Below are 10,931 nucleotides of genomic sequence, written 5' to 3' on the forward strand. Positions count from 1 at the left end.
CCCAGTGCTGGGAAAGATTGAGGGCAGAAGGAGAAGAGGGTGACAGAGGATGAGGTGGTTGTATGGCATCACCAACTCAATGGACATGAACTTGGGCAAACTCTGGGAGATGGTGAGGGACCAGGAAGCCTGGCGTGCTGCCGTCCATGGGGTCTTGAAGAGTCAGACATGACTCGGTGACTGAACTAAACGAAACTGGGGCTGAGAAAGGGAGAGGTCGAGGAGGAATGTCAAGTTCGGGCCTAAGCAGCAGGAAGGATGGAATTTCCTCTAAGAGGGCAAGTTATGGGCAGGTCAGGTTTGGGGAGGGCTCCCAAGGTCCGTTTGGGGTGCGGGTGGAATTGTGGAGTCTGAACTGTATCCCCGTGGAGCTCATGAGCAGTGGTTGCACGTCTGAGTCCCGATGCAGGTGTGTGTGTGGGAGTCCGCAGGGTCCTGCCTGCACTTTCGGTCCCCGGTGACACTGAAAGGGTGACATGACCTAGGAAGTGAGTGTCCATTGACTAGTCAGGCGCCCTCTGCACACCGGGTCCTGGTCAGACACTTGGGGCTGTGGTGGGGAGGCAGAGATGGAAACTGCTTATAATCTGACGTCTGCCCCAACTTATCGTTGTCTTGAGGAGACCAGTCATGCCTTGGAGAAGCAGTCAGAAACCTTCATGATGGACCTTGCTGGTGGCCCAGTGGTTAAGACTCTGAGCTCCCAATGAAGGGGGCATGGATTCGATCAATCCCTGGTCTGAGAACTAAGATCCCGCATGTTGTATGACATGGCCTAAGAAAAAAAAAAGAAACCCTCATGATGGAATGTATTGTAGTAGTTAATGAATTGGTGCAGAGAATGGGAGCCAAGAAGGGCAGGTTGTGGGACTGGATGGTTCAGAGCCTTGGGAAAACAAGGGCTTGTCCAGGGCCTGGAGGGACAAGATGAATATCACCTGGCTGGGCGAAGGGGGAGCATTCCAGACAGGAGGAAGAAAGAGGGTAAAAGTACAGCTCCAAGAGTGAGGCAGGGACTGGCTGAACTCGAATGTGGTGAAGGGGGCTCGGCTGCTGGTAGGGAAGCTGGAGTTTTGGAGTTCATGTCCCAGCTTAGAACTCTGCGACCTTGCTGAGCCCCATCTGCAACATGAGATGTCCCTCTTCCCTCACGGGGTCGCTGGAGGGCATATCAGAATCTCATCATCAGATCTGCACGAACATGCTCAACCCGGTACCCGCGCTCAGGGGCCCTGCGCACACCTGGGGGGCTTGCCGGCCCTGCCCCTGTGGAGCTCTCCCAGGTGGTCCAGCGAGCAGCAGAGCTTCGGGGGAGCCACTGCAGGCGCCGCTGGGCCCGTGCTGATGCTGGGTCGAATGGAGGCGTGAGAAACCTGACCTCCCCAGCGCCTGGGCCACCTTTCCCGGGCCCTGTCTATTTTCGTGCTCAGTCCCCAGTGGATGAGGAAACCTTTGCTCCGCCACAGCTAATGACAGCCTGGCCTGCCAGGCCACTTAAAAACAGCCACTATTTTTATCTACTGGAGGCAGCTGGCCTGTTTTCCTCCCCAGACAGTGCTGACATGGGGTGATTTTGAGGAAACCAGGGCTTTGCTAGGAAGGTGGGTCATTATCTCAAATCATAGACTGCGGTCTGGCAGGATGCACCTAAGGAACCTTCCGGCGGGTGTCAGGCGTCACCTTGACCCGGTGGTCTGAATTTAGAGATAATTTTACCCTACCTTGCCAGTAGGACTCGGAAGGAATCACTTGACCTCTCCACCCCAGATGGTCCTCAGAATCCTTGCTGGAGTTTCAGGGCACGGCAGGATTGTGTCCCCCCAGCCGCAGCGGGTGCCAAGAGGATAAGGGCTGGTGCAGCGGTGCCCCTGGGCTGAGCCCAGAGCTGGGGCCTCTTCACACCTCAGGACCTTACTTCTGAGCTCTCGAAAGTAGTTTGCAGTGGCTCTCACCTGGTGGGACAGTGGGTGAATTCCTTTCCTTCTCTCTAAGAAACTGTATTGAACTAGGCTCCTGGCCTTTGGATGGAGATTGGGGAGCAGGGTAAGGGATGGGGTGGTGGATGCCCAGTGCTTCTCAGTATGACGTATTCATCCTTAGAGACAGGCAGAATTGTGCTGTGTTGGCCACAGTTTATATTTAGGTAAAAAAATTTTTTTTAATTTTTGGTTCACTGCTTAATTTCTAAACAAAAAAAAAGTTTGTTTTTTTTTTTTGAGCACTGGGTTGCCTGACTCCTAAAACAACAGGCATCCTGCCCTGACCCTGCCCAGTCATCTAACCCAGGCAGCAGCCATGGGGCCATTCCCACCCTCACATCCACCGGAAACCTTCACCGGCTCCTCTGTCTGTAGGGTCCGGGGCTCCCCTGGCTCTAGGTCCCTTGCTGCTACAAACTCCTCCCCACTCCCTCCATTGAACCCACCTCACTCTTTGACCCTTTCCTCCCCTCTCAGGACACCTTCCTGCCCCCTTCTTCCTAATGCACCTCAAATCCTCCTTCTCTCAGAGCCCCTTCCTCTTCCAGCTACCCGTCTTGCCTCGATCCCGCCATCCGGCTGCTCTGGGTGTTTGCCGACTGTCCTTTGCCTCCCCCAGACCACAGGCATCTCTGCGGGCAGGGCCTGTGTGTGCCCCACCTTTGTGCCGGGCCCCCACCCCCCGTTCCATGAATGGTTGGACCCGTGTGGCTCCCCAGGGCTTATAGGTATTTCCTTGTACCATACTTTACTGAGCTCTCTGATCCCTGGCGACGTGGGGCTGAGTTTAAATGGCAGAACTGGGACCGGAACCCAGTCCCGTCTCCCAGGGAGTCAAGGCATTGGCTGTGGTCCCCTTACCCCAGTAGGGCCCCGTTCACTGTCCGCCTTCCACTCCTGCTCCGTTCCCAAGGCTCCAGAGATGCTTCTGGAAGGTAATGGGAGGGGCCAGCTGTGCAAGTGATCGTCCACTCCCGACCCTGGGAGCAATGATGACAGAGGCCCCAAAGGCCGAATCACCCGAGGCAGATGCGGGAGGGGCCACAGGCCGTGCGAGCCTGTCTGCTCCAGCTCGCTGTTCAGGGTGCTGTGGGTTGTGTCACGTCCGGGGTAAGGGCCCGCCTGGGAGCCTTCCCGAAGGAGATGCATGAGACTGACATTGTGTGCCTGCGTGGGAAGGCTTCCAGCTGTGGCCCAGCTGTTAGGAGACCGCCCTTCCTGGTTCCTGGGGGCTGGGAGTCATGTGTGCCCTCCCCTGGTGCTCCCGGTGCCTGAAGGTGCAGCCGCTATGCCGCACCCTCTTCCTGGAGCAGAGAGGGCTGCTGTGGGCCCTGGATGGTGGCCAGGCCTGGAACAGTGGCGCGGCGGTGAGAAGAGGGAGGGTGCGAGGTGAGGTGGGGTGTTCAGTCCTTGGGGCTCCCCCTGGTGGCGATCCATCTGTGGTGGGCTTAAGGGGCACACTCAGGTGTTGAGGTGGACACCCTATGGCAGGGAGCTGGCCCTATTTGTCCTGGGCCTGTGCCCCCGGCTGCCCGCTGACCCCCATGCTGAGGAGAAGCTGGAGAGGCCCCCGAGTAAGCCTCCTTCCTCCTGAGCATCAGTCTGCCCTGAGTCCTCCATCAACAGGTCACCCCTACTCTCAGACCTTCAGTGGCCCCCCAGTGCTGAAGTCTCAGCCCAAGCTCTGTAGATGCCCAGGGAACTTTTCACAATCCAAGGCCCAGGCCCAGCCTGTGGAGACGCTCGTCTGGCCTGGGGTGGGGCCCAGGCATCTGCATGCAGGGCAGGTGATTAGAGGGCGGCCGTCTCAGCCCAGGGCAGCTGCCAGTGGGTGCTAACCCATCCCTTTGCACCCTCCTTCCAGCCAAGCTGGCACCTTCCTGATGCCCACCTGCCTCGTACCACCCTCACCTCTGTCTTTCCCTTCTGGTGCTTACTGTCCATCCAAGTCCACGGAAGCCCTCACGGTCCAGCCGCATCCACGCTGTCTGGGAAACTATCTTTAATCCCTTGGCAGTCTCTTCTCCCCTTAGCAGAGACCTTGTGCTCTTCTAGAATGTGCTCAGGGATCACTCTTTAAAAGGGTCTGTGTCCCATCCCAGCCTCTTCCTTCCCTGAAGCGCTGCACCTCTTGCTAATTCTGTTTCTGTGGTCTTTTTATGACCTGTCCCCAGGCTTGGAGAGAGTGTGTGTGTGAGAGAGATTGTGTGTGTGTGTGTACGTGTGCAGTGTGTGTGTGACTCTGGTTGTGTGGGGTGTGTGAGTGAGGGTGTGTGGTATGTGAGTGAGGTATTTGTGAGTGTATACATACATGTGTATGAGTGTGGGTGTGGTGTGTACAATTGTGAGAGTCTTTGTGTGTGGGATGTGTGTGTGTGTGTTGAGTGTGTAGGGTGTGTGATTATGAGAGTCTGAGTGTGTGTGGAGTATGTGACTGGTGTGTTTGTATATCTGTAGAGTGTGTATAGTGTATATATGATTGTGAGAGTCCGTGAGTGTGTGTGGTATGTGTGACTGGGTGCATGTGGTGTGTAAGAGGGGTGTGTGTGTGTGAGTGTATGTGTGTTGTGTGTGATTGTGAGGATCTGTGTGTGGTGTGTATATGAGAATGTGGTGTGTGAGTGGGGTGTGTGTGTGAGTGTATGTGTGGTGTGTGTGATTATGAGAGTCTGTGGGTGTGGAGTATGTGAGTGGTGTGTTTGTATATGTGTAGAGTGTGTGTGGAGTGTATGGTATATATGACTGTGAGAGTCTGTGAGTGTGTGTGGGGTGTGTGTGTATGTATGGTGTGTGTGATTGTGAGGCTCTGTGTGTGGTATGTGTGTGAGATTAAGATGTGTGTACATGTGTAGAGTGTGTATGGTATGTGTGTATGAGTGTATGTGGTGTGTGTGATAGTGAGGCTCGTGAGTATGTGTGGGGTGTGTGACTGAGTTCCTCTGGGGTATGTGTGAGTGTGTGGTGTATGTGATTGTGTGTGGCGTTTGTGAGGATGGGGTGTGTGTACATGTGTAGAGTGTGTGGTGTGTGTGTGAGGATAGGGCATGTGTACATGTGTATGGTGTGTGTGGTGGGGCATATGTACATGTGTAGAGCATGTGTGTGTGTGAGTGGGGCGTGTGCACATATGTAGAGCGTGTGTGGTGTATGTGGTGTGTATGTGAGTGTGGGGCATGTGTGCCTGTGTGGAGCGTGTGTGGTGTGTGTGTGAGTTTGGGGCATGTGTGCCTGTGTGGAGCGTGTGTGGTGTCAATGGGGGCGTGTGTGCCTGTGTAGAGTGTGTGTGGTTTGTGTGGTGTGTATGTGAGTGTGGGGCGTGTGTGCCTGTGTGGAGCGTGTGTGGTGTGTGTCGTGTGTGTGTGGTGCGTGTGTGCCTGTGTGGGGCGTGTGTGGTGTGAGTGGGGGCATGTGTGCCTGTGTAGAGCATGTGTGGTGTGTGTGCAAGTGTGGGACGTGTGTGCCTGTGTAGAGTATGTGTGGTGTGTGTGTGAGTGGGGGGTGTGTGTGCGTAGAGCGTGTGTGGTGTGTGTGGTGTGTATGTGAGTGTGGGGTGTGTGTGCCTGTGTGGAGCGTGTGTGGTGTGTGTCATGTGTGTGTGGTTCGTGTGTGCCTATGTGGAGCATGTGTGGTGTGTGTGAGTGGGGGGCATGTTGCCTGTGTGGGGCATGTGTGGTGTGTGTGTGTGAGTGTGGGGCGTGTGTACCTGTGTAGAGCATGTGTGGTGTGTGTGTGTGTGTGTGGGGCATGTGTACTTGTGTAGCGTGTGTGGTATGTGTGAGTGTGGGCGTGTGTACCTGTGTGGAGCATGTGTGGTGTGTGTGTGAGTGTGGGGCGTGTGTGGTGTGTGTGTGAATGTGGGGCATGTGTGCCTGTGTGGAGTGTGTGTGGTGTGAGTGGGGGCAGTGTGTGCCTGTGTAGTGCCTGTGTGGTGTGTGTAGTGTATGTGTGAGTGTGGGGCATGTGTACCTGTGTAGAGCATGTGTGGTGTGTGTGGTGTGTGTGTGACTGGGGGGGCGTGTGTGCCTGTGTGGTGTATGTGGTGTGTGTGTGAGTATGGGGCGTGTGTACCTGTGTGGGGCGTGTGTGGTGTGTGTGTGAGTGTGGGGCGTGTGTGCCTGTGTGGGGCGTGTGGTGTGTGTGTGTGTGTGGGGGGCGGCGTGTGTGCCTGTATAGAGCAGCGTGTGTGCCTGTGTGGAGCGTGTGTGGTGTGTGTGTGAGTGTGGGGCATGTGTGCCTGTGTGGAGCGTGTGTGGTGTGAGTGGGGGCAGTGTGTGCCTGTGTAGTGCCTGTGTGGTGTGTGTGGTGTGTATGTGAGTGTGGTGCGTGTGTGCCTGTCTGGAGCGTGTGGGTGTGCAGTGTGCTGGGGTGGGGATGAGCTCCAGTCTGACCCCCGTCCTGTGCCGTCCGTCCTGCAGGCGAAAGCGGCCAAGTCGGAGCAGGAGGCCCGGAGGCTGCGGCTGCGGAGCCTGCAGTACCTGGAGCGCTACATCTGCCTGGTGCTCTTCAGCGCCTACCTGCACCTGGAGAAGGCCGGCTCCTGGCAGAGGCCCTTCAGCGCCTGGATGCGGGAGGTGAGGGCGGGGCCGGGGACAGGCTCCTCCGTGCGGCCGAGGTCGTGTCTCGCTCAGCTCTGGGCCCAGCACGGCGTCTGTGCTCGGCAGGCCGTGAGCCGGGGATGCGAGGAGCAGACAGAGCCTGGTGGGGGCTGGGCTGAGCCCCTGCTCCCTGCGTCTCCAGGCAACGTCGCCTGGGTGCTTCACGCCCCAGGCCGTATTCATCCTTCGCCTGTGCCCTCTGGCTTGCCGCGCCCCTGCCGCCCTCCAGCCATGGGCAAGGCACTTAGCCGCTCTGGGCCGCTGCCCTCAGAGTTACCACGGAAGTACTCTTGGCTCAGTGGGCGCCACCTCAGGAGGCGTGGCGGGGATTCTGTGAGGTATGTGCACTGCCGTCTGCCCCAGCTCGTGTCAGCAGGGCTGCCTCACGTGGCCGCTGTACGCTCCTGCTCTAGAGGAGGAGTCCGGGCGCAGAGGGGTTCAGTGCCGTGTCCATAGTCAGCGCTAGAGCAGTTGGTTGGCTCCAGAGCCCACCATTTCCGGCCTAGGACAGACATGTCTCGGGCCCCCTCCTCCCTCCCCTCCGCTTGGCTCTTCCCGGCTTGGCTAGTTTTAGAGGCAGAGCTGCCGCCTCGGCTCCTCTAGGGTAGGAGAAAGGTCTCCCTTCCTGCTTGGCAGAGTGGCCTGTAATTACCCCTCCGCTGGGACGCTGGCCCCTGCTGACCTCACCGGCCTGTCCTGGTGGTTGGCATCTGGACTCCAGGCTGGAATTAGCTCCCGTGGGCAGGGTGGACGGGAAGGCAGGAGTGATAGGTGTAAGAAGGGTGTGGGGCTTCGGGAGGTGTGCAGGTGGGGTCGGAGCTGCGAGGGGACAGAGGCTGGGAGGCCCCTGCAGGGCCCGGTGCCAGGACGGGTGGCTGCTGGGCGTTTGTGCGGAAGACAGGCCTTCAGGGTGGTCCTGAGGTGCGGGTGGGTCACACCAAGGTCACAGTGGGGCCACCCTCCTGAGCAGGCCTGGGCTCAGCTTCCTCTTCGTGGTAGTAGGGGACTTAGGACACTTCTGCTTGGAGAGCTGAAATAGGGGGAAGGAGCTTGATCCCCTCCCCAGCTGAAGCTGAGTGGTAGGTCGTGGGAGATGTCGAGGTTCTAGCCTCGGGGGATGAGCAGAGGGGCAGGGGGTGAGGGTTGCCTGCGGATGTTAGTTTGGAGTGGAGCCTGCATCCTCCCCATCCCCAGGATGGTGGGGAGAGAAGAAGGCTGGTCGTTGAGTGGTTTGAGTCTAGGGCCAGGGCCTGGGCCCTATGGCTGTATGGAGAATGTCTAGGGAGGCCTCAGTCAACCTGCCTGAGCTGAGGCCCTGGGTGGACCTGCCGGGTCCTCAGTTGGAACTCATAGCAAAAGAGCTCTTGCCGGCTGCTGCTTCCACGCTGGCTTCCCCAGAGCTCCCCGCGGGCCCAGCTGTAACACCAGGAGCAGCTGGGCTTGTGCTCCTGTGTGCGCCCATGGGCGCATTGGGGCTGAAGGCATGGGGCGTGCTTGGCCTCCCCCTCTGCTCTCCGCTTCCTACCTGCCCTTACTGCCTGCCGAGCGCTTTCTGTGCAGCGCAGCCCTCCATGCTGTGCTCTGCCATCACAAGGAAATGGAAGCTCGGAGTAGTTAATAGGAATCAAGATGCAAACTTGTGCAGGTCGCTGAGCTGGTGGGAGGCAGCGCTGGGCCAAACTCACACATGTGTCAGTGGAGCCCAGTGAGGAGTGTGACAGAGGAGGGCACGGGACCCAAATGACACTCTCCCTTCCCTCGAGCACTGCCCCAGTCTCTCCTGTCCTCCCCAGGTGGCAGCCAAGGCCGGCATCTACGAGATCCTCAACCAGCTGGGCTTCCCCGAGCTCGAGAGCGTGGAGGACCAGCCCTTCTCGAGGCTGCGCTGCCGGTGGCAGGAGCAGAACCGTGGCCCTGAGCTCTCTGCATCAGGGGACTTCCTGTAGGAAGGGGGCTTCCTGTGGGATGCGCTGCCCCTGCTTCTGCTATCACCGCCTCCTGCAGGGCCACCTCCCTCCCCACATAGTCTGGGGGTACCCGATGCTCTTCGGTGGCAGTGGCCCTGAGAAACGACTCCTCGGCTTCCCAGAGACCAGGGTGGGTGGGGATCCCCTTTTTGAAAGAGTTGTTATAGCATAGGTGGCCACTGTGATGTCTCGTGAATGGCTGCTCCTGGAGGGCCTGCAGGAAGGCCCGGTGTGGCATCAGCTCTCCAAGGCACTCACTCCCCAAGGTGCCAAGCCAAACCTCTCACCACTTCCGTCCTCCCCTCTGCCCCGAGCAGTTCTGATGGCCCCTGGCCTAGAGCAGTCCTGGCCAGTGTTGGTTCCTTCTCTCACAGCTCTCCCACATGGCTTCTCCCCTTTTGCTGCCTGGGCATTGCCCTGGTGGCCCTGGGCTCCCTGGGAGATGGACTTCGCTCTGGCTAGATTTGTTACCTTAAAGGCAGTTTTCCGCAGTGTTCTTGCCTCTCATTCCTTGTCTCAACCTCAAGACATGAAGAAAGACAACCACATTCCCTGTGTGTTCAGTGGAGGCCTCTGCCCCTCCTGCCTTTGCCCCCTCCCCTCCCCTGGGCTGGCAGGACTGTAGAGGTTTCCATGGAGCTGAAAACAAAAGGGAACCCCTCTTGGGGTTGGAGGGGGCAAGAAAGAGCTCCCAGAAGGTGCATGCCACCCTGTGGGAGAGGCCTGCTCCATTTCCCTGGAAGCATGGTGGGGAGGTTTGGGGAAGCACCTCCTCTCTGCTCTGCCTGGCCCCCCAACAGTGGTCTGAGCCCCCACCTGGTGTGGCAGGAGCCGTGGGGACTCCTGGGTGACCCGGAGTGAGCAGTGGGGTGTGTGAGAGTGGGCCAGGGATGGCACGAGGGGGCACTTGGATTGCAGGCCATCCTTGCTGAGCACCCTCGAGTTGCCTTGTGATGGGAGCAGAAGAGGCCAAGGCCTGCCGAGTTGGCAGCTGCTGGGACCAACTGTGTGGATGGTGGGAAGGTTGCTCGGAGACGCAGGCAGGTGTTGAGCTGAGCCTGTGGCGCTCCCTCTGGGGACTGGTCTCCCCCTAAAATGCAGGGGCTGAAGGGTATGGACTCTGTCCCCCTGGCCTGGCTCCTTGGGGCCAGGCAGGCCTCTTTTGGTTGGACACCAGCACTTGGGCAGAAAAACAGATGATGTATCACTGGTCGTGGTATTTTGAAGAGGCAGATGAGGCCAAAGTTGTTCACGTCTACCTAGTATTGGAAAATATATGACCATTTTGGCTGAATTCTTTTGCAAATCTACTGTAAGTCTTTTCACTACCTTTTTAGATTTGTTGTTTTTGGTTTTATTTTTGCATGTAGTAAAAAGTGTTAATTTCTCTGCAGACAAGGTCTAGATGAGGGGTCAGAGATCAGGGCTGAACTGGGAGGGATCCTTTGCGTTCTCATGGTTGGCCCTGACTTTCAGCTGTGCTGGGACTACTGGCTGGTCACATCACCTCTCTGCCTCAGTTTCCCCATCTGTAAAATGGGAGAATAATACTTGCCTACCTACCTCACAGGGGTGTTGTGAGGATTCATTTGTGATTTTTTTTTTTAACAGATCTTTTGAGCATTAAAAATGGCTAAATGTGAAGTGTGTTTGGCTGCCAATGTCTTTAGTGGGGCAGGTATTACAGAACTGGTGCAAGCTGGGGTCCCTGTTCCCTCAGAGTAAGAGTGGGAGGGCAGGGTGAGCCAAGAGCACCTGCCCTTTGTGCACCTGATTCTCAGAGAAGGTGGGTTTTCCTGGACATCATTCTCTTTCCTTCACATCCCCAATCATGTATGACCATCTCATTCTGGATGCTCAGGGCTGACGTGCTGAGGAGCCTCTCCTTGAAGAAAGTAATGTAACAGGCTAATTCACACTAAAGTGTGAAGGACTGTTATATTTAGGGAAATGGAGCAAAATTGAATTTCATGGGCTATGAAGCAGAGTGAAAGCAGGGTGGTCCTCAGCCTCTACTTCCTTTTCTCATCCCTGCAGACTCTTCTTGGTCCCTTTAGGCCCCCAAAGGCTCGAACACATTTGTGTTGAGAAATGGATGTGTAAAGAGGCAGGAGGGAGAATGAGGCAGGCAGAGTGCAGACCCAGTCTTCTCCCTAGGCTCTTCCAGGATTAGGGGGAATCAGAACTCTGGGCTGTGCTTCTGAGGTCAGCTGGAATGAAAGTTTCAAGGTCAGAATGGAATCCAGAGCCCCTACTGCTCTAGGGTTGGTTTTCTCCCCAGCCTGGGTGAAGGGAGACCTCCTGGGTTACTTCCCAGCACCCTGAGTCCAAGGATGCTCTGTGTGGCTTCTGAATGTGAGTGCAGTGGTGTGTACACCCACGTGTGTGTG

At 57.1% G+C, this 10,931-nt stretch overlaps 1 protein-coding gene across 9 annotated transcripts in view; it reads left to right on the forward strand.

Moving 5' to 3' along the window:
- The window catches only part of PALD1 (phosphatase domain containing paladin 1), an 83,534-nt gene extending 73,349 nt beyond the window's left edge, over positions 1-10,185 (forward strand). For all 9 annotated transcript variants that reach the window (XM_061405236.1, XM_061405227.1, XM_061405231.1 and 6 more), the window contains 2 exons: positions 6,395-6,550; positions 8,368-10,185. In XM_061405236.1, coding sequence (XP_061261220.1) covers positions 6,395-6,550; positions 8,368-8,520 — 309 coding nt within the window. In that variant the 3' untranslated portion in view covers positions 8,521-10,185. The remainder of the gene's footprint in view (positions 1-6,394; positions 6,551-8,367) is intronic.
- Positions 10,186-10,931: the final 746 nt, after the last annotated feature.

This window comes from Bos javanicus, chromosome 28 (assembly GCF_032452875.1).
Source record: "Bos javanicus breed banteng chromosome 28, ARS-OSU_banteng_1.0, whole genome shotgun sequence".
NCBI lineage: Eukaryota > Metazoa > Chordata > Mammalia > Artiodactyla > Bovidae > Bos > Bos javanicus.